This window comes from Heteronotia binoei, chromosome 18, assembly GCF_032191835.1.
Source record: "Heteronotia binoei isolate CCM8104 ecotype False Entrance Well chromosome 18, APGP_CSIRO_Hbin_v1, whole genome shotgun sequence".
Taxonomy (NCBI): domain Eukaryota; kingdom Metazoa; phylum Chordata; class Lepidosauria; order Squamata; family Gekkonidae; genus Heteronotia; species Heteronotia binoei.
In genome coordinates, this window is record NC_083240.1 from 15,372,247 (window position 1) to 15,394,813 (window position 22,567).

General features: G+C 47.3%; 1 protein-coding gene across 2 annotated transcripts in view; it reads left to right on the top strand.

The window, feature by feature from the left end:
* Positions 1 to 22,567, top strand: part of TP73 (tumor protein p73) — an 82,735-nt gene that overhangs the window by 10,312 nt on the left and 49,856 nt on the right. For both annotated transcript variants that reach the window (XM_060259416.1, XM_060259417.1), the window contains exon 3: positions 21,559 to 21,804. In XM_060259416.1, coding sequence (XP_060115399.1) covers positions 21,559 to 21,804 — 246 coding nt within the window. The remainder of the gene's footprint in view (positions 1 to 21,558; positions 21,805 to 22,567) is intronic.

A 22,567-nucleotide genomic window follows, 5' to 3' on the forward strand; every position in this document is an offset into this window, starting at 1 on the left:
ATATCTAGAGACTTTGGGGGTGGAGCCAGATTTTGGGGGTGGAGCCAGGAGCACGGTTGTAACAAGCACAATTGAACTCCAAAAGGAATGCTGGCCATCACATGTAAAGGGATTGAGCTCCTGTTTAAATGCCTTCTTTTGCAGTACCTTCTTTTGGGGCTCATAGAATTGGACCCCCAGTTCAATCTTTTTTAAACTTGGAAGGGTTTGAGGAGAGGCACCAGATACTAAGATGAAAATTTAGTGCCTCTGCCTCAGTTGATTCTCCATTATACCCTATGACAGGGGTAGGGAACGTTGGCTCTCCAGATGTTTTTTGCCTACAACTCCCATCATCCCCAGCCAGCATAGCCAATGGCTGGGGCTGATGGGAGTTGTAGGCAAAAAACATCTGGAGAGCCGACAGTCCCTACCCCTGCCCCATGAGGATTGGTCTCCATGGGGTATAATGGAGTGCCCAGAGGACATTCAACCCCCACCCTAATCCTGAAATTGGGAGAGGGCCTCCAAACCAGATGATTCCCTGTCCCCAACTGGGGATTTTGGCAAAACGATAATTATTAAAAAAATGTAACATTCTCTTTCATTTTTAAATTCAATGTATATTCTCAGTGTTGATAGCACAAATCCACAGTCAGCACAGATTTTTCTTCCAAATGAAAATACAACAGTCACCCACCCACTTAAGCACCCTGTGTTGATTGCATGAGAATCTCTGGTGCCGACTGAAATGCGAGAGCAGTCTGTATCGAGAGCATCAGCCTAGAGCACTGGTCCTTTGCTAAACGTGTCCAGAAGACGTTTTTTATAATAGAAACATGCTTCTGAACCTGGGATGCATGTTTTTGCATATGTAAATGATGGAATGAAACCGCTTATTCTTGTCTTCATCACCTGCATCAATGAAAACTGACAGCAGTTGCTGCAATTGACACAGTGCACTTCAGCAGGCTGGTGACTTGTATTTTTGTTGGGAAGAAAAGACTTACCTTGATTGTGGATTTGTGATATCAACACTGAGAAAATACATTGAATTCAAAAATGAAAGAGATGGCAGTGCATTTTTGAATAACTGAACTTTATTATAGATATATCCAGGGCTTTTTAAAAAGAAGCAGGAACGCACAGGAACGCAGTTCCGGCTGGCTTGGCATCAGGGGGTGTGACCTAATATGCAAATGAATTCCTGCTGGGCTTTTCCTACAAAAATAGCCCTGGATATACCTAGCTTTGTAACACAGAGTCTCATGCGGTTTTGCCAGACTTCCACACTGCGGTTTCCTTGTTGTGCAATTACCCAACTGGGGATCGGCAACTCTAAACCAGACTGGGAATGACCCAGGAGCAAGCTGGGCTGTCTCTCAGGCACTTCGGCCAGCCCTGGAGGGGCCTTTCAAAAGTGATCAAGTGAGGGGTGCCCATCAGGGGCATCAGCTCATCTCTGCCTCCAGCAGGCAGCGATGCAGGATGTAGCAACCGGGCAGGTGATGCCAGTCATTGCTGCTGCTGAAAGGCCTGAGCCCAGCGGCCTTTATGGCACTAGCATAGTTGCTGGGCTTGGCTCTGTTGCTCTGAGCCATGTGGCCCTCTGGAGTGATGGCCGCTTGGATATTTCCCAGGATATGCTCCACTCCTACCTATTCTTCCCTGCAAATGTTGCCTTCTTGTCCTTGCATGACCATTAATCAGGAAATGTCTGGGATGGCCTTCTTAAAAGCACGTGGAGCCCAATGCCATAGAGTTTCCCATAGCATTCCTTCTCCCAGCATCCCTTCTGTCCTGTGCAAGGCTTTATTTGTAGCCGGAACTCTTTTGCATATTAGACCACACAACCTTGATGTGGCCAGTCCTTCTGGAGCTTACATTAGGCCCAGTAAGAAGAGCCATGTAAGCTCCAGGAGGATTGGCTACATCAGGGGTGTGTGGCCTAATATGCAAAAGAGTTCCTGCTCCAAAAAAAGCCCTGGTCCTGTGCCTCCAAATAATACACTCCATTGCCCTCTGTTTCCTGACTTCTTGTTTTCCGCTAGGCTTCCCACTTGGGCAAATTCTGCGACAGACAAGTTCTGAAAGCGAAAACAGGGAAAGGCTGTAGTGCATGCATGCTTCTAGAAACCATGTAGATATGACAAAATGTATGCAAATTATGCCAAGACAGTGCAATATATTTCCTTTTGCAATTATTCAGATTTCCCCTGCATGATGCAGAATGGCCTTTTTTTGCAGAGATTTCTGTAGCCACCTTCCCAATCCACCTTGGGAATCAATCTTTGTTTGGTGCCACAATGCCTGAACGATTCCCAACTCAGTCCATTTGCCCGTGTGTGTAAATCATGTTCTGTCCACCAAAGGTGTTGCTTTGACGGCCTTGAACTCCACTAACCCTCTTGCAGGGGGGCTTTATTAGTGTTTTGACGGGCAGGGCGGCAAATGAGAATTAAATCTGGCCAAGCTGAATTCAGCAGAAGGACACCCACCCACCCCCCTGCCATGGAGTACTGTTGGTACTGTCCAAGACATCACTGGGCAAGTCCAGGCCTGCCTTTGCCTTTAATGAATAGTCATGAGAGAGGAAAGGGGTGGGCTAAGATTTGTTGTTAGATGCAGTTTGATGACAGAACCAAGGTGCGGGGAAGGGGGGGGGGAGCAAGCAAGCAAAATCGCTAGCCAACGGCACCTGAGTAGCCAGCCCCACATCCCTCTGCCACCCTTTCACCACTCGCAACCTGCGCTCGCATGCTGTTTCATGCCCCCTTCTGCCACCCCTTGACCCCATGACTCCGACAGCGGGGAACTTCCCAGTTGCTTTCAAACCCCAGGAAGATTAAAATGCTGTACGTTAGCAACCCAATGCAGCACTACACCACGGTAGGTCTTGCCTTTTCTTGGCTTTCTCGTTTCCAAAGGGATTGCTCTTGGCTTGACCCGGGCACCTGTCGCTTCTTAGCCGGTTGGCCACCGTGCAACTGAGATAGGATGCTGGACTAGGCGGACTGCTGGTCTGATCCAGCAGGGCTCTTCTGGTGTTCTCAAGGAACCACCAGCGGTCGCTTGCACAGGTGGTGAGAAAGGGAGCTTGGATGCGAACCGACTTTGGGGGCTTGCCTGCCGATGCGCTTCTCAGCACACGGGGAGAGGCTTCGATCTCTCTCCAGCAGGCTGTCGTTGAGTCAGGAGGGGTTCCGAGCAGCGAACTCGATCCACTTCTAAACCCACCAAAGGGCGATCCCAGCATTGGCTTGTTTGTGTGGCGAAGCTCTACCACCATCCTTTTGTGGCATGGCTTGACGAAGTCTTTTTGCTGCAGTCTCTAGCGGAGACGACGGGTGGATACTCTCTTAAGACTCCGATGTCAGACAGCACCTCAGGGGTATAGATTTTCATGGTGGCTTGTGAGAATGGAGGTAGGGGTGGCGGTGAGAAGAAAATGACTCCAGGGCTGGGTTCGAAGGGAGGATTGGGGGGGACTGAAGACCAAACGACTTGGGGGCTGAGGAAGAAAACCCCATGGGGCATGTCTGTTGCTCTGGAGGACGGGGCACCATGTAGAGTTCCCTGCGGCAGTTCGGAGGGTTGAGAGTCCATTTGGGCATGTGCTGATGATCCTCTACGTGAATTCTCAGCACGCTCCTTAAGCAATGATTGAGTGTTCTTCTCGACACATGTAAATCATCTGGTTTGCTATTCTAAGGCACCCGAATCAAACAGCGACCACCATATATAAGGAGGAACATTCTTGATTTTCATTACAAATATTTACAGAGAACTAATGGATACATATCCCGATTAAAATGCTCAGTACTCTTTCATGATGGTATGCCCCATAGGTGTTGGTGACTTATGAACTCGTGCAGTTGTGATTGTAGCTGGACTATCACAAGCTTTTGGAACAAATGCTTCCTTGCTGGGTTGCACACATATGTTGGCTTTCTTCGTTATTGTTCATTAATATTTCAGTCATGATATTTGTACACGATGCACATTATTCCATTGTGCGGATGCCCTTAAGGTCATGGTCCTAATTCCATCTTCTGTGAGGTAAACCACTGCATTCCATAAGACATGCTCAGGATAAGATCGCCTGTAATTTTGGGACTGTCCTCCTAGTTCATACCAACGTATATTTACAACAGAGCTCTTGAGTTTTGAATCCACATTGCAATATTTGCAAACATCGTGTCATTTTTCTTTTCCAACTCTCCTTTTTGTTCTGTGCCATGATAGCACTGATCGAGAAATGATCCAAGCCAAATCTAATTGCATCAGTGTTTTGATACAATTAACAGTTTGCAAAGATGTCCAAATGCATAATGAAAATACGTTAAGGACCAGAGGCTCACTTCCTGGGCTTTAACTGTTAGTCTTTTAAGGCGCTACTGGATTCTTGTTCTTTTGTACTGGGCTTTAACTATAATAAAGGATTTCTTGGTGCTCCGATCCTAAATGTATTTACTGCGTTCTGTTGATTTTCATTGGAACCTGCAGACCAGCTGCTTCAAATTGGAAGGATTTTTTTACTTGGAAGCCATACCGATATAAAGAAATAGACGGGACTTCATTCTGATGAAAAATGGCTAGAATCTGGCTATAAATGTATTGGTATTCAAGGGGATCGACCTTGGACCTTGCATTCAGCCAAAGTACACTGCCCACCTGTCCCTAGAGTGATGCATTTACGGATGGGATTGAATCACAATAAAATATGTGCTCGTGGCAACATAGGTCCCTCTCTGATCCCTGGTCCTGAATTTGTCGAATGTTTTCTGTAACCTTAGGTGATAATCTCTGAAGCATCAGCCTGTCTGAGTGATTAAGTCTCATGCATTTGTGGCAACGACAGTCAGTCACCATGGTTGTTAAAAGCTGGTCGTTGCTTTGATTAGAGTAATTGGTCAAGTTCCTGAACCGACTTTTGTTTTTGAAGATATAGGGAGTTTCAGCGAGTATATCTTCTACAGGCGTCATTGCAACCAGCGTAGAGCCAGCGTTGACCCCAAGCAGGGCAATAGTTGGAATGGCTGGCTTTGAGGCTAAAGTTCCAATTTTTTAGTTGTGCCGTTCATCCCAGGAAGGCAAATTCTCTTGTCCAACCTAACCTGCCTCACGAGATTGCTCTGAGAATAAAATGGAAGAGGGCTGCCATTTTCAGGCTTTCCTGAGCTCCTTTTGGGGTGGGGATAAAAATTAGAGCTGCTGGCTTTTGGAGCCAGTGTGACAGGACTTCCAACCTAGAATTGCAACTCAACTGCAGACTATGGAGATTGGTTCCTTTGAAGAAAACAACTGTTTTGGAGGCTGGACTCTGTGGCATTATAACTTGCAGAGGTCTCTTTTCTCCCCAACCCCTGGGCTGAGAACCCTAGCCAGGGGCCAGAGCACTGAATTAAGACTGGGAGGTCCTGGTGCCTTCCCCGTTCAGCAAGGGAAATCACTGGGTAATCTGGAGCGAATCACACATACACTTTTCAGCCGAATCTACCTATCCGGGTTGTCATGAGGACAACATATATGGTACCCTGAACTCCTTAGTGGAAAGGTGAGGGGTGCCATCTATAGATATTTTCAGAAGATACTATAAGGTCCTTTTCTTTGTCAGGGCTTTTAATGGAGGCACAGATCGATGGCAGGGTTGTTGGTTTTTTTAAAAATGCATTTCAGGTTTTATTCTGTTCTGTATGTTCTAAATTGTGGTTTCTAAGCCGCCTCGAGTCGCAAGGAATGGCAGGCGATAGACATTTTGATTAATAAGTAAATATGTGGAGAGCTTAAAAAGTTATCCATTGTGATGCCGTCTTAATAACAGCATACAGACCGCTGTTCCTGAGAAGTGACCAATATTACTGAAGTGACCTTTACCACTTCCCTGTAAGGTATTGTTCTCCCCCCTCTCCCATTGGCATGTGTTGGTTCTTGAGGCTTTCATAAAGACTCCCTTCCCTTGCTCTGCAAGGTGAGATTTGAGAAAAGGGCTTTTTCGGCTCCTTACTGCAGTTCTTTTATCTTTGCCTCTTATACTGTTTACAGCCCTGCTTTGGGAAGCGTGGTGGGTTCCTGGCGGTGGTGCCTCTTGGGAAAAGATAATCACTAGGTAAGGGGATAGGTTTCAATGGGACAACCAGGCACGGGCATAAAGAAAGCTTCCGCGTTACGCAGAACCGTTAATCTGCTCAAGTCGACACAATTACTGGAAGCTAATAGGGACAACCGGGGGGGGGGGTGTGGATCGTCAGGCGCTCGACAGTCTGCACATCTTGAATGTGGTAAAAGGTACCACCCGCTGGCTGTTCTGCCCATGCGTTCGACAGCCCTTAGACAGGATCACCTCTGTGAAAACAGAACTAATGAAAACCAAAATCGGACATAAGTGTGATTGGATCAGATCGATCGTGCTGCTGGAAAAGATCAGCTAGTTTGATTGTTTGTCTCGGTTTGCAAGCAAGGTGAGCGGGGCTTCCCCTGTTGATTCTCCCAAGCAGGGGTGGAATTCTAGCAGAGCTCCTTTTCATATTAGGTTACACACCCCTGATGTAGGCAATCCTCCAAGAGCTTACAGAAAAGAGCCTTGGGGGATTGGCTACACCAGGGGGTGTGGCCTAATATGCAAAGGAGCTCCTGCTAGAATTCCACCCCTGCTCCCAAGACAGCCAGCGTGGTGCAGTGGTGAGAACGTCGCACTGGGATGCTGGAATCCCAACTCAGCCACGGAAGCTTGGACCAGTCACACCCTCTCAGCCTAACTTACCTCACAGTTTAGAAAGAGAGACTGCAGAATTGCAACTGATAGCGAAGTTCAAGACAATGCATCCACCTGGACTGAATCGAGACCTAGGTTTTCTGCCTCATTACCAGTGCTGATTTCTCCACCCCATTACTTCTCTGCATATTGCACCTAATCCAGTCACACCTGCTGTTGTCATTTGCCTGCTAATGCCATTTTATAAAGCTATATATCTCATAAGAAGGAAGTACAATGTTACAAAAGACTCCATCCAGTGTAATTATGCTGAAGAATCCATCCTATTACTAAAGAGTCCATCCAATGAGTACCCGGTTTAGACTCGTTTCATCAAATTCTTTCTCAAGGATGTCAAGGGTATCAGCCTCTTATTGTATTAGGAGCAAGTCAGTCATTTGCTTCTGCTTTAAACAGATGCAAAAGCCTTCTGCATTTGACTGAAAAATGCTCCTTGCGACCACTTTATTTCTTTCAAGCCTCTTTGTTTCTTCCAAAGTTAACATTCTGGAATAAACCCTGGCACTGGTAACTAGATACATCACAAAGCTGAATCGGAGTAATTTATTAAATTTAATTTAGAACTTACCTCTCAGTATGTGGAGCACCCAGTCCTGAACCTAATCTGTGTAAAAGCCTTCTGAATGTAGGTGGCTGAAAAGCAAATATGCTCTCTTTTTTGCATTTAAGTGTTAAGTTTGGAGCAAGTCAGTTCTAAAACTCTTTTTAAGCCAAAGCCTTCTCAACGGTACTGGCAAATTGCTCTCTACAAGAGGTTTAAGGACTAACTCTACCTAAAGAGACCCACCCTAGGTGACTCCATGCAGCTGTGTGCTGAATCTCTCTCTCTTAAAGGTACTGATCAGGTTGTTATGGGCTGAAAACTATGTATGATACCTCCTCACATATGTATTTTGAATATGTATGTATGCTTTTCAGGATTGACTGGGCTGTTTCTCCATTTAAAATCTTAGTGATAAATTATTGGAGGGTAGATAGTTTTTGTAGTAAAAGGAGAAATGGAGCCTAGTCAAAAAGAGCTTTTCAGCCATCTACATTCAGAAGATTTTAGAAGTTTTTTGATAGAAGTTTACAATATGTTAGCCAGTACATCACAGTGTTTGGTTGTTTGTTGTTTCTCTGTTATGACCCGTGATCCCATATTGTTGGTTTTTTGTCTGCTAATGCCATTTGCCATCTGAAATCACTCCACTTTCTAGTATTTAGGACAGATGGGGCAATACCAGACAGGTGTTTAAAGCCACTCCGGAGATGGGAGGCAGGCAGATCAAAAAAGTGCACATGCGCACATCTGCCTACCATCTCCGCCCCAACCTGGTCCCGTCACAGGCTTGCCAGGAGCTGGCTTGAAAAAGCACCACTCGTGAAGTGGTACCTTTTTGCTGGGGTGCCTCTGAGGTGCTTCCCGGTCTGTCCGGAAAGGCAGGAGGCGCCCAGAGAGCACCTGGGAAGCCGCCGCCGGGATGCGAGAGCATTCCAGATGCTCCCTGCGTGCCCACGGCCCACCCCTTTCCTGAGCGCCATCAGGAAGCTCCCGGGCGCTCTATTTCCAGCTGGTTCTCTTTGAGGCAGCATCAAGCTGCCCTGAACTGGCCGTCTGGTATCATCCATGAACTCACATTCTAGCTGTATCTGAAAAACTGAGCAGTGACTCACACCCTACCGCAAATGTTATTCGTCTGTATGGTGCTACTGGACTCTTATTCTTTTCTGCTGTTACAGACAGACTCACACAGCTACCCATCTTGACCTATGAAAATTAGAAAGAGAACTGGTTCTCCCAACTTCCTCCAGAACAGAATTCTAGAGCAGATATCCAGCTTTTCCAGATCCAGGATCCAGCAAACATGGGGCCCAGTGAGCTGAAAGCCTGAGAACAGAGTCATGTGACAGGAAGAAGAGGAGACAGAGTTGAAGCCTCACCAGTGTCAATGCTAGGCCAGAACATCAACACAGCCATGGTTGGGAAATATGAGTCAAGCATCAGACAGTGTAAAATAGTGAGGAATAAGCCAAGGTTCACATCCATGAAAGGATCTCCTCCACCTTGGAGCAGCCTCACCTTACTGTCCTGCTGCTCTTCTCAGTATTCAGGACTTTTTTTTTGTAACAGGACCTCCTTTGCATATTAGGCCACACCTCCTTGATGTAGCCAATCCTCCAAGAGTTTACAGTAGGCCCTGTACTAAGAGCCCTGTAAACTCTTGGAGAATTGGCTACATCAGGGGTGTGTGGCCTAATATGCAACTTTTAAAAAAAGCCCTGTCAGCTTCCATGCAAAGAGTAGCCTGAGACATGACACTCTCATTTCTACAAGGCTGGTAACCTTAATCCCTGACTAGCCTGAAATGGGCCAAAGTTGCTTAATGTAAGAGCCACACAGAATAAATGTCAGATGTCTGAGAGCTGCAAAACATGAACAAATATATTACAGACATATCTACTAAAATTCTTAATACTTTTGGGGGGAAAGTACAAGAATTCTAAATCCAGTTTTCCTATGATCAATAATTAACTAATATATTACAAAGTAAACTCTAAAGAGATGATATGATATTTCAATAAGTCATAAAGGTATGTCTCTGTGTTGTGTGTTTCAGCAATAATCGCATATTACAAACGACCAATGATTTAAAAACGGATTGGAGAATTTAGAGATCTCCCATTATTACAATTGATCTCCAGGCAACCAAAACCAGTTCCCTTAGAGAAAAAAATGGTTGCTTTGGAGGGTGGACTTTAGGGCATTATACCTCACTCATGTCCCTCCCCTCCCCAAACCCCACCCTCTTCAGGCTCCACCCCCCCACCCCAAACTCCAGTATTTCCTAATCCAGAACTGGCAACCTTACATATAAGTTCATACATACAGACATAAGTGTTGTTCAGTACAGAGGAGGGCAACCAAGATGATCAAGGCGTTGGCACACCTTCCGTATGAGGAAAGGCTGAAGAATCTAGGCCTTTTCAGTTCAGAAAAGAGACAACGGGGGGGGGGGGGGTGTGTGGCATGATAGAGGTTTATAAAATGATGCATGCAGTGAGAAGAGTTAAGAAAAATTTTCTCCCTCTCCCCCCACCAAAAAGCTCTGCAGGGCTTGCAAGGCAGAGATGTTCTGCCAGGTGTCTGGTTGAGAATAGAGCTGGTTTTCTATCTAGCTGGCACTCCTGCTTTTCTTGCCTCTCCTGCCTCCCCCTCCCCCCATGACTCAGTGACTTACTTGGCAGCTTTACTGCCATCTGACTGGTATTATTATTATTATTTGTAATTTTAACCTCTTATTGCATTTTTATGAGTATTGGATGTTACACTACCCTGAGCCCTGTCCTATGGGTCTCCCTGCACAAATTGGAATGAATGAATGAATGAATGAATGAATGAATGAATGAATGAATGAATGAATGAATGAATGAATGAAATACTAGAACTTGAAGGAATCCGATGAGAGCCAGTTTGATGTAGTGGTAAAGTGTGTGGACTCTTATCTGGGAAAACCAGGCTTGATTCCCCACGCCTCCACATACACCTGCTGATGTGACCTTGGGTCAGCCAAAAGTTCTCTCAAGGCTGTTCTGCTTAAGAGCAGTTCTAGGAGAGCTCTTTCAGCCCCACCTACCTCACAGGGTGTCTGTTGTGGGGAGGGGAAGGGAAAGGAGATTTGTAAGCTGCTCTGAGACTCCTTCGGCTAGCGAAGGGCGGGGTATAGATCCAATCTCCTTCTTCTCTGTTGGGTAGTAGGTTCAGGACAGACAAAAGAGAGTAATTACCCGGAGAATGATTAAAATGTGGAACTTGTTGCCAGAGGATGCCATGATGGCCACAGGAATAAATAGCTTTAAAAGGGGATTCAATAGGTTCATGGAGGATAAGTCTGTCAATGGCTACTAGCTGTGGTGACTGAGGAAGATCTCCACATTCAGAGGCAATAAAGCCCCTGAATCTCAGAGCCAGGAGGCAACATCAAGGGAAGGCCTCGGCCTTCATGCCCTGTTGCATGATGCTGGATAAGATGGACCATTGGTCTGATCCAGCAGGGCTCTTACGTTCATTCAAAAATTCTAATTAAATATTGCAGCTTAACTGCTTTTGAGCATTGGAAAGCTTTAGAGTTATTTACAATGCAGGCAAAACGAAGCCATCGTAGAGTGAAATTCTAAGCCGAGTTCCAACCTTAGAAGTCAGCAGGCTTGGAAGGGGGCACTTCTGCTTAGAGTTGGGCCACTAAGTGCTGTTTACTTCAACGCTGGTCAAAGAAACATGTCAAGTCCGATCCCAATCAATTCAGTAGTGCTAGGGGGAAGTGACGCCTCTGCCATCTTCTTGCCTTGGGCCCCATGCCCAAGGACTTTCCCCTCCCCAAATTTTTCATTGGTTGTTCTGTGTGGTCATGATGCTGCCCTTGCCGAAACGTTATTAGCTAAGTTGTGCTGTTTCCCTCTTCCCTTCCCATTCTCTGCGCTGTATGCAATGCAAACCACCTTCAATGCAACTGTCGATAAAGTCAGGTGAGGTGTGCATTTAGGGTTGCCATATCCAGGTTGGAGAACTCCTGGAGATTTGGGGATTGAGCCCAGGGGGGGGGGGCAAGGACCTCATTAGGGTACATTGCAATAGAGTCCACCTCCCTCCCCTCAAAGCCTCCATTTTCTCCAGGGGAACTCATCCCTGTATTCTGGAGATGAGCTGTAATTCTCAGAGCTCTCTCAGCCCCACCTCCCTCTGCCATCTATTATGTCTATTATGGGGAGAGGAAAGGAAGAAGATTGTAAGCCGTTTTGAGACTCTGAATGAAGGGTGGGGTATAAATTCAATCTTCTCCTCCTTGGCTCTGAACTTGGAAGTTCTGTTTACCTGTTATGGCTAGTAATTGTTATTAGACTTTGCTTCCTCCAGAGATTGAAGCATCTGGTGTGTGCGTGTTTGTCTGTGTGGAGAGCTAGTAGTCATCACTATATCTGGTGGCAATGAATTCCACTAAATACTCATAGGTTTCATACTTTCTTTTTAGTATCTGAATCTATAGCCCTTTATGTTCAGTGAGTGCCCCTGAATTCTAGTATTACGGCAGAAGATTAAGTGCCTTCATATCCTGGGATCCAAGTGAATTTGATATGAATCAACATAAAATAATTTATTGCATAAACTCAAAACACATACAAATGATTTACCGTAAATTTGCTTCAACTTCACCACGGTTTCATGTTTATGCTTTTGATTGTGTTTCAGGTGATTTGTGTAACCTTAATTTAATTTAATATCGCCTTTGATCTCTCTCGTTTTGGGTAAGAAAGCAGATTAGAATGACCTACCAAATCCTAATATGTATTTCCCAGATCCTCTTACCTATTAATTCAAGCCAGTGGTTTTCAAAGTGGTTTTCAAAGCCCAAGCCAGTGGTTTTCAAAGGTTCCTACTAGATCCAGGTTTGCTGGGGGGTGGTGTGGTGTGTGTGTGGGGGGGGTGGACAAGATTCCCTCTCATCTCGTCTTCCCATTATTGAACCATTATTGACTCTAGTCTTCCCATTATTGAACCATTTTTCTAGGTCCAGAGGCCAGATGGTCTCAGAGGCCCCTGCGATGGCTCAGTGGTAGAGCATCTGCTTTGCTTGCCAAACATTCCAGGTTCAGTTCCCAGCATCTCTGGTTAAAAAGGGTCAGGTAGCAGGCGATGCGAAAGAGTTCTATCTGAGAGCTAGAGCCAGTTAGAGCAGACAGTGCTGCTGATCTTGATGGACCAATGACCTGATTCAGCACAAGGCAGTTTCCTGTATTTGTGACTCTCTTGGTGGGAGAGGCATTAAGGGGAGGCCATAGAGTAGAGGTGTCAAACATGCAGCCCGAGGGCCGGATCAGGCCCCTAGGGGACATCTATCAGGCCCCCAAGCAACTGGCTGTCATCAGCTTCCTTCTCCCTCTTTCTTGCTTCATTCTGCTTGCTTTGCCAGGTTTGCTCAATCACACAGGAGTTACAGAGCAAAACCTCTATTTTCTCCATTGACTGAGGCTCCTTCCTTGGGGAGGAAGGGGGAGAGGGAGAGCTTGCTTTGCCAGGCTCTCTCAATCACACAGCAGAGTTACTGAACCAAGTCTCTCTTCCTTCTATTGGTTGAGTTTCCTATCCCTCCTGGTCCCCTGGGGAAGGAAGAAAAGAACCGGAACTTCCTTTGCCCAGTTCCCTGAATCCCGTGGGAGAAATACAAATAAAGCACCTTTAAGACCAACAAGTGCTAATGTTTTAAGCATGTTTTTTTTAAAAAAATTAATTGTGTTTGTTCATGTCCTTTATAAAGCTTATATCTCTGCTACCTAATCTTAAATAAATATACACATTGTCTGGCCTGACGTGGCCCAGCTCAACCTGACATGGCCTGGCCCAATAAGGTCTCATTTATGTCAGATCTGGCCCCCATAACAAATAAGTTTGACACATCTGCCATAGAGTGTGGTTCTCCCATGCAACCAAGGTTCTCCTGTGACATCCCTCCTATCAGAAACTGGGAGATTGCCCCAGAGGCACCTGAGATTTCCCAGAGGAAGCAAAACAGACCTTCTGCATGAAAAAGCCATACTCCCCTGCCTTCCCCAGGAAACAAGAGATTGTCCCAGAGGCTCCAGTGATATTGCCTTTGGAAACATGCTCCCAGTTCCTAGTAAAGAGAGCCAGTTTGGTGTAGCAGTTAAGTGTGCGGAATCTTATCTGGGAGAACTGGGTTTGATTCCGCACTCCTCCACTTGCACCTGCTGGAATGGCCTTGGGTCAGCCATAGCTCTTGCAGAGCTGTCCTTGAAAGAGCAGCTTCTGGAAGAGCTCTCTCAGCCCGGCCTACCTCACAGGGTGTCTGTTGTGGGGGAGGAAGGTAAAGGAGATTGTGAGCCACTCTGAGATTCAGGGTATAGGGTGGGATATAATCTGCAGTCTTCTAGATGTGGACTGACCAAATGTAAATTTTCCCTAGAAGCTAAAATGACTAAACTAAGGCACATGTTGGTCACAACATGAGAAGACAAGACTCATTGGAAAAGACCATAATGCTGGGGGAAAGGCAGTAGGAAAGAGGAAGAGCCAACATTACATGGATTGACTCAATAAAGGAAGGCTCTATAAAGGCTTTCCATTTGCAAGACCTGAGCAAATTTTGGAGATGATTCGTCCATTCGTGGTGGTTGAAAGTGCAATCAAGTCACAGCTAACTTATGGCAACCCGGTGGGGTTTTCAAGGCAAGAGAAGTTTAGAGGTGGTTTGTTTTTTTGCCTGCTTTTGTATCACAATCTTGATATTCCTTGCAGGTCTTCAATCCAAATGCTTGCTAGGGCCAACCCTGTTTAGCTTCCAAGATCTGATGAGGTCAAGGCTTTCATTCATTCATAAGGTCTCCAAGACCAGGGTTTTCATTCATTCATAAGGTCTCCAAGTTCAGGGCTTTCATTCATTCCTAGGGTCTCCAAGTCCAGGGCTTTCTTTCATTCATTCATAGGGTCTCCAAGTCCAGGGCTTTCATTCATTCATAAGGTCTCCAAGTCCAGGGCTTTCATTCATTCATAAGGTCTCCAAGTTCAGGGCTTTCATTCATTCCTAGGGTCTCCAAGTCCAGGGCTTTCTTTCATTCATTCATAGGGTCTCCAAGTCCAGGGCTTTCATTCATTCATAAGGTCTCCAAGTCCAGGGCTTTCATTCTTTCATAAGGTCTCCAAGACCAGGGATTTCGTTCATTCATAGGGTCGCCAAGTCCAGGGCTTTCATTCATTCATAGGGTCTCCAAGTCCAGGGCTTTCATTCATTCATAAGGTCTCCAAGACCAGGGTTTTCATTCATTCATAGGGTCTTCAAGTCCAAGGCTTTCATTCATTCATAGGTTCTCCATAAGTTGGAAGCACACACTCTGACAGGGGTGCACTTAAGTTTTAACCTACCATGATTTCCTGCATGTTGCTCAACTGAACCATTCCTGAAACTCCCCAGGCCAACTTCATAATGTTGAAAACTAGCAAGTATCTAACAAAATGAGGACTGAGCGATTGAGTATATGGCAGAAACAGGGAACAAGAAGCCAATTATGGATTGGAAGCTCCCCAGAACGGGCTCTCTGTGGAGCAGAGCATCCCAGGCCTGCACGGCAAAAGGACAGAGGTTTGTGCCTGCATATTTTAGGGGAGAAAAGAGGTGTTATTTGCCAGTACGAGTTCAGTCTTGCTCCAAATTCCTACAGTTAGTCACTGAACAGAGATGATATTGTGGGAGACGCAGGCACGCTGGAGGTCTTGCTTGACACGGAGAGCTCATGTGGGTACATTTTTTAAAAAAAGAAAGAAAGATTGCGCCGCAACATCAGAAAGCTATCCATGGGTGAGGTTCCAGAATCCCAAGTTAAAACATGTCCCTCGATTCCAAAGTCTGGTTAGTTTTAAGAATTTAAGATTGATGGCATGTTGGTAAAGAAGGGAAGGGGCGGGGGGAGGCAGGCAGGTTACGGGCTGTGTTTCACTGCAGTGTGGAATCGGGGCAGAGGTGGGGGAAGTTGTCCGTTTTCGCCTTTCAGTGCCCACAGCTTCGTGAGATTTCACTTCCGTCCAGCATAGAATCAGGCCTGAGTCTCACCGAGGTTATTTTTCTCCCTCCGGAAAGGACTGCCTTTGTGGAGTAAATGCACACCCAAGGTCATTAGCTCAGAATGCTGAAGGCATACGGATTTTGCAGAAAGACATGAACGCACAGCAGTGGCCGGGAGTGACTCAAACTGTTTGGGGACCCAGCAAGATCCACATGCGCACCCCCCAAACAATCCACATTAGAAGTGCAAAAATGACCCCTCCTTCCCTTTTAAGGCCAAGAGAGGTCTCAAATTCTCCCGCACAACCTTCATCAGGCGGCCGCTGTTGGTGGGGTTGAGCTATAAGGTCCAGACCAGGGCTTTTTTGTAGCAGGAACTCCTTTGCAAATTAGGCTACACACTCCCTGATGTAGCCAATCCTCCTGGAGCTTACAGTAGGCCCTGTACGAAGAGCCCTGTACGCTCTTGGAGGATTGGCTACATCAGGAGGGGTGTAGCCTAATATGCAAAGGAGTTCCTGCTACAAAAAAACCCCCTGGCCAGGCCTTTTGGGGGGGGGAGGTGCAGGCAGCTGTCTGTGCCGGTGCCAAGCTGGGAATCAAGCTGCAGAAGGAGATGAGGGAAGGCTGACTGAGTTTTGGGTCAGATAGGGGATCACCCAGACCATGGACAGCTCCAAAGGGCAGCAGTCCCAGCTTGCCACCACAAGCTTCAAGACTCCTTGGAGCTGGCCCAGATGGCTGTTTTTCAAGCTCCGCCTCTCAGCGGAGAGCAGACTACTTAAAAGAGCACCAGGCTATGATGGCCTTCCGTAGCCTCACTGCATTCTGTAGCTCTGAGGCAGATCTGTTGGTGCTCAAGGCAAGGAATTTTTGTGCAGGGGGAGACTGTGGTCTTAAAGCTGGCTTTATACTGAATTGGACCCTTGGTCCATGAACTTCAGCATCTGTCTACTCTAACTGGCAGTGGCTCTCTAGGGTCTTAGGTGGAGGTCTTTCCCATCACCTACTCTCTGGTCCTTTTTGACTGGGGATATTGGGGTTTGAGCCAGTTTGGTGTAGTGGTTAAGTGCACAGACCCTTATCTGGGAGAATCGGGTTTGATTCCCCACTCCTTCGCTTGCACCTGCTGGAGTGACCTTGGGTCAGCCATAGCTTTCACAGGAGTTGTTCTTGAAAGGGCAGCTGTTATAAGAGCTCTCTCAGCTCCACCTACCTCACAGGGTGTCTATTGTGGGAGGGGGGAAGGTAAAGGAGATGACCGCTCTGAGACTCTGAGATTCAGAGTACAGGGCGAGATATAAATCCAATATAAATCCAATACAAATAAATCCAACGTGGGACCTTCTGCATGCTAAGCGTGTGTTCTACCACCCAATGCGAGAGGAAATGTATGATTGTGGTGACTGTTGTCTATTTGAGAAACGGCAGCGGAACCATCTCTCGTACTCCCAGATTTGTGCAGTGACTCAGAGTAGGGGGGGTGCCTTTTTCTGAAGATGTTGGGTGGAGGGTGACTGGCAAAACATGGGTTGTCCAAGGCTGCTTGCAGAACAATCTATGGGGGAATATAGGAGCTCCATCTGCAGCAGAGCAGGGTGACCAGAGGGGTCCAACCTGTACATGAACACCTAAAGAGGCTTTAGACTCAGCTAGAACTTTGGTTGCTCATTGGGCCTCTGATTGACAGCAGTTCTCTGGGGTTCCAGGCAGAGGAGGTCTTTCCTAATGTCCGCTCCCTGAATTCCTTGCACGGGAGATGCCGAGGATAGAACTTGGGATCTTCTGCATGTTCAACCACTGAGCCATGGCCCCTCCCTATCAGACCATTTGTTCATCGAGCTCAGTATTGTCTACTCAGACTGGCAGCTGCTCTTTAGGTTCTCAGATAATTTTTTTTTTCCTCACATCACCTACTGCCTGGTCCCTTTTAACTGGAGATGTGCCGGGGATTCCAATCGGGACCTCCTGCAGTCAAAACAGGTTCTTCCACTGAGCCACAAGTGGATTTGATTTGATTTTTTCGATTTATATCCCTCCCTATCCCACAAGCGGGCTCAGAGCGGCTTCCAACGATAAAACAGCATATTAAAAGTAAAGCCACATCTCAAGATTAAAACACCATCATGAAAACATGGACTAGCAAAACAGGGACAGCACAGAAACAATAGTTCAAACACTGGCAACAAGCCACACAGCAGCATGTGGACCGATAGCTGACGACACCACAAAAGAAGAAGAAGAATTGCAGATTTATACCCTGCCCTTCTCTCTGAATCAGAGTCTCAGAGCTTCTTACAATCTTCTATATCTTCTCCCCCCACAACAGACACCCTGTGAGCTGGGTGGGGCTGAGAGGGCTCTCCCAGAAGCTGCCCTTTCAAGGACAACTCCTGCAGTAGCTATGGTGATCCCAAGGCCATTTCAGTTCCAGCAGCTGCAAGTGGAGGAGTGGGGAATTGAACCCGGTTCTCCCAGATAAGAGTCCGCACACTTAATCACTACGCCAAACTGGGGATAAGGTGCTGGGGGAAGCGATGACTTCCAAAAGGACGCCCGCTGGCTCAGTTAAAAGCCTGGCAGAAGAGCTTCGTCTTGCAGGCCCTGCAGAACCTAGATAAGTCCTGTAGGGCCTGGATCTCCAGCGGGAGCTCATTCCACTAGGTAGGGGACTGGGCTGAAAAAGCCCTGGCCCTCATTGAAGCCAGTCAGGCATCCTTAGAACCAGGGATCACTAGAAGATGATGTGTAGCGGACCTTAGAGCCCCGGTAGCCCCGGAGAATGGACTTCCTGAGGGACTTGTGATGCTCGCTTAGCAGTCTGCATTACCGGCTTTGGGGCTTGGGTCTGATGGTGAGCTGTCTTTCATATGGGAAGGGCCAGGGCTTTTTTTATCTGCCAAAGTTCACAGGAGCAGAGCTCCACATAGGCTGGCCTGGGCACCGGCTGGCCCGAGCCACCATGCAGCAGCCACATGCTTCCGGGCCAGGCAGTGTGGCCTAATATGCAAATGAGTTCCTGCTGAGCTTTTTCTTAAAAAAAAAAAGCACTGGGAAAGGCTGTGTCTCAGGGGCAGAGCACACACTTTGCATACAGAAAGTCCCAAGTTCTATCCTCAGCATCTCCAGTGAAAGGAATTCCGGCAGCAGGCATTAGGAAAGGCCCTCCTCTGCCTGGAACTCCCGAGAACTGCCGCTAGCCAGAGCCCAGATGAGCAACCAAAGTTCTGGCTCAGTCTTAGGCAGCTTTAGGTGTTCATGTGTAGGTTGGACCCCTCTGGTCACCCTGCTCTGCTGCAGATGGAGCTACCACATCCCCCCATAGATTGTTCCTCAAGCAGCCTTGGACAACCCATGTTTTGCCAGCCGCGTCCGCCTAAATTCCTCAGAAGAAGCTGCCTCCATACTCTGAGTCACTACCCACGGCTGGGAGTACAAGAGGTGGCTCAGTTGCTGCTTTCCAATAGACAATAGTCATTAGAATAATACATTTCCTCTTGCATCAGGACTTCTGATTACCTGTGTGCTGTGGTGGTTAGAGCGTCACACTAGGATATGATTGACCTGGGTTTAAATATCCATTTGGCCATGGTGACTTTGAGTCTCTGTCTGTCTATCTGTCTGTCTGTCTGTCTCTCTCTCTCTCTCTCTCGCAGACAAACCTATCTCATAGGGTTGTTGTGAGGATAAAAATGAAGGGGAAGAGAACAATGTTGTAAAGTGCTTTGGATCCCTCTCTTCATTATACTCCTTCTAAACTTGAATACTTTAAATACTTCACTGCATTCCACATTTGACTGCTTTCGCTGACCGAGCCATTTTGGACTCCTCCAGTGACCAACCCTTTATTCAGGAAGGGCCAAAAATATTTGGTTGCTCAAGGTTGACTCAGCCTTCCATCCTTCCGAGGTTGGTAAAATGAGTAGCCAGCTTGCTGGGGGAGGGAGTGTAGATGACTGGGGAAGGCAATGGCAGACCACCCCGTAAAAAGTCTGCCGTGAAAACGTTGTGATACAATGTCACCCCAGAGTCGGAAACGACTGGTGCTTGCAAAGGGGGCCTTTCCTTTCCAAAAGCCCCCTAGTGGTGGCTGCTACTGGGAGCACTGGGGAAATGAAACTGCACAGACATGGGTGGGATTTGGAAAATCCATACTTGCTTGCTCACGACGCAGATGTCTTGGCTTTGCTGCCGTCTTTCCCCAAATACCCACATTTGGGCAAGCTTGCAGGGAAGATGGGGAAAGCCGTAGTGATGCATGAAAGCCACTCAGTGTCATATGAAAGCATAAGAGAACCCAACAGCATCCATGCCCGAGCAGTCAACCCATTCAAGTGATCACTGTCTGGCCAATTTCCTTTAAAGTGAGCTGTAGCTCCATCGTAAGTCCTGTGCAAATAAAGCGCACACACACTATGCAAAGAGGTCTCCTTTCCTGCCTTTTGACTTAGGTAAGGCTCGGAATGTAGCAACCAGTTCTTGTCTCCCTCCCAGTTCTGATTGTTTTAGTTCCTTTGTTTAGCTTCTGATTGCTTTCGTTTCTACGCCCCCGAGGTCTAGAGTGTGATGCAATTTGCGATGACCAAGGAATGCTTTTTGTTGGACAACAATGAGGCTTCCCTCCACACAATTTTATCTGGGCCATCAATCTCAGCCAGAGATAGGTAGTGTGAGAATCACTCCACTCACTTCCTGCCAAGCGTCACTTCTAGGATGGACTTCAGTCCTTACAGTTTCCATCCTTTCCCAAGGGGATAATTCCAGACTGCCAAGAACAGGGCCGTGACCTGGACGGCTTAGGGGAGCCTGTCCTTCTCAGATCTCATGAAGCTAAGCAGGATGGTTAGTATTTGGATGGGAGACTGCTGAGGAAGTCCAGGCTCGTTATGCAGAGGCAGGCAATGGTCAACCTCCTTGGAACGTCTCTTGCCTTGAAAACCCTATGAGGTCACCCCCATAAGTCAGCTGCAACTTGATGGCGCTTTCCACCACCCCAAACAGTGGGTGAAGGACGACTCCGTCGAAGACGCTGACCAGAGTGAGAAATACATGGCATTGCTGTGCGCAAACCAGCAAGGTAACTCATGTTTGCTCCGAAACGGTGGTGGTTATCTACAACGTTCCCTCTAAGCTGAGTGAGTGTGAGCTGGCACAGTTTTATGGGCTCTAGGTCACACTTTTTGGTCTCTAGGTCACACCAGGTCACAATTTGGTGTAGTGGTTAAGTGCGCAGACTCTTATCTGGGAGAACCAGGTTTGGTTCCCCACTCCTCCACTTACAGCTGCTGGAATACGCTTGGGTTAGCCATGGCTATCGCAGGAGTTGTCCTTGAAAGGGCAGCTGCTGCGAGAGCCCTCTCAGCCCCCCCCCCCACCTCACAGGGTGTCTGTTGTGGGGGGAAGAAGATAAAGGCGATTGTGAGCAGCTCTGAGTCTCTGATTCACAGAGAAGGGAGGGGTATAAATCTGCAGACTAATTTTATGCATAAATTATGCAAACTAATTGATGCAGTAGCCAAATTGCTCCCTCACAACTTTAAAGCCAGTCGCTCACAAAGTAGAATGTTTGCTCACAAGACGCCATAATGAAGAGGGAACACTGGTATATGGAGGTCAACTCTAATTCCAGGAGATCTCCAGGCTCCACCTGGAGTTTGGCAACCCTGGTGGGGTGCCAAAGGTGCCTGCAAGCAGCATGGATCGGGGCCTGGTTTGCAGTGCCTGTGTCCAATTTGCAGTGGGCCTGGTCAGTTACTGATGCAAATATTTTTCGAGTCTCCTTTTGGACAGTCGCTTCCAAAGAGCGTCGATCCGGGTTCCCCAGTCCTGGCTAAATCTAGGCTTTGCCCACTTGACTTCTTGTCTCCATCCTGGATCAAGCTAAGGAATGAGGGCAGTCTCTGGGGAGAGTCGCCTTTCCTTGTGGACGGGCGGGGACTTGTTTAAACAAATGAACACACCAAAAAAAAAAAAAAGCTAAAAGGAGAAGAAGAGGAGGGGGCAAACCTTTTAGGGGGAAAAAAGCATGGAGTGCAAAGAAACCCAGAAGGATATCCCTTTTTGATTCCTCCCCCCCACCCCTTGCTGGTTTCGCAAGCAATTCTGCCCCCTTTAAGATGCTTGTAACTAGACACCTGGAGAAGTTTGGGAGAAGAGGGAACTGATGTTTTCCGTGTCTTGAAAGTGCCTGTGTTATTTTCTCTCTCCCCCCCCCTCTCTTTTCCTCCTCCCCCTGTTTCCCTTCCCCTCCAGTCCCAGTTTAATTTGCTGAATAACAGCATGGATCAGAGCACTGACAGCCGAGCCGCCTCCTCCAGCCCCTACAGCTCGGAGCACGCCTCCAACGTCCCCACGCTCTCGCCTTACTCTCAGCCCAGCTCCACCTTTGACACCATGTCCCCTGCGCCAGTCATCCCCTCCAACACCGACTACCCCGGCCCCCACCACTTCGAAGTCACCTTCCAGCAGTCCAGCACAGCCAAGTCCGCCACCTGGACGGTAAGTTCCACCTTTCTTTCACTTTGGGGAAAAGGGGGGGGGGGTGTTCTAAAGACATCAGCTGGGAAGCTGTCCCGTCCCAACCAGGTGTTATCTTGCAGGGGCTGTGTATGTTGATTTTATGCATCCCCCCCCCCCATGGTTGATATAGGACAGGGATGGTCAAACTGTGGCTCGGCAGCCACTTGTGGCTCTTTCACACATATTGTGTGGCTCTTGAAGCTCCCACTGCACCTCATCCATCAGCTTGCAGAAGGCATTTGTCTCTTTAAATGACGTCTCCAAGCCAAGCTAGCTGGCAGCTTGGAGAATGCATTTAAAGTTGCTTTCTTTCAACCTCTCCCATCTATTTGTTTAAAGTTGCTTTCTTTCAACCTCTCCCATCTATTTGTTTTCCTTCCTTCCTTCCTTCCTTCCTTCCTTCCTTCCTTCCTTCCTTCCTTCCTTCCTCTGATGTCCATGTCTTGTGGCTCTTACATTAAGCAAGTTTGGCAACCCCTGATATAGGAAGTTTGGGATAGGGAAATAGGTCTGACCAGGGCTTTTTCTGAGCAGGAATGCATAGGAATGTAGTTCCGGCTAGCTTGGTGTCAGGGGTGTGGCCTAATAGGCAAATGAGTTCCTGCTGGGATTGTTCTGCATAAATAGTCCTGGGTCTGGCCATCTCAACCTGGTTTGTTCTCAGTTGAACAGAAAGCTTAGCTGTATTCACATGGGACTCAGGGCTTCTACTCCGATGACAAGTGTTCAAGGCACACAGACG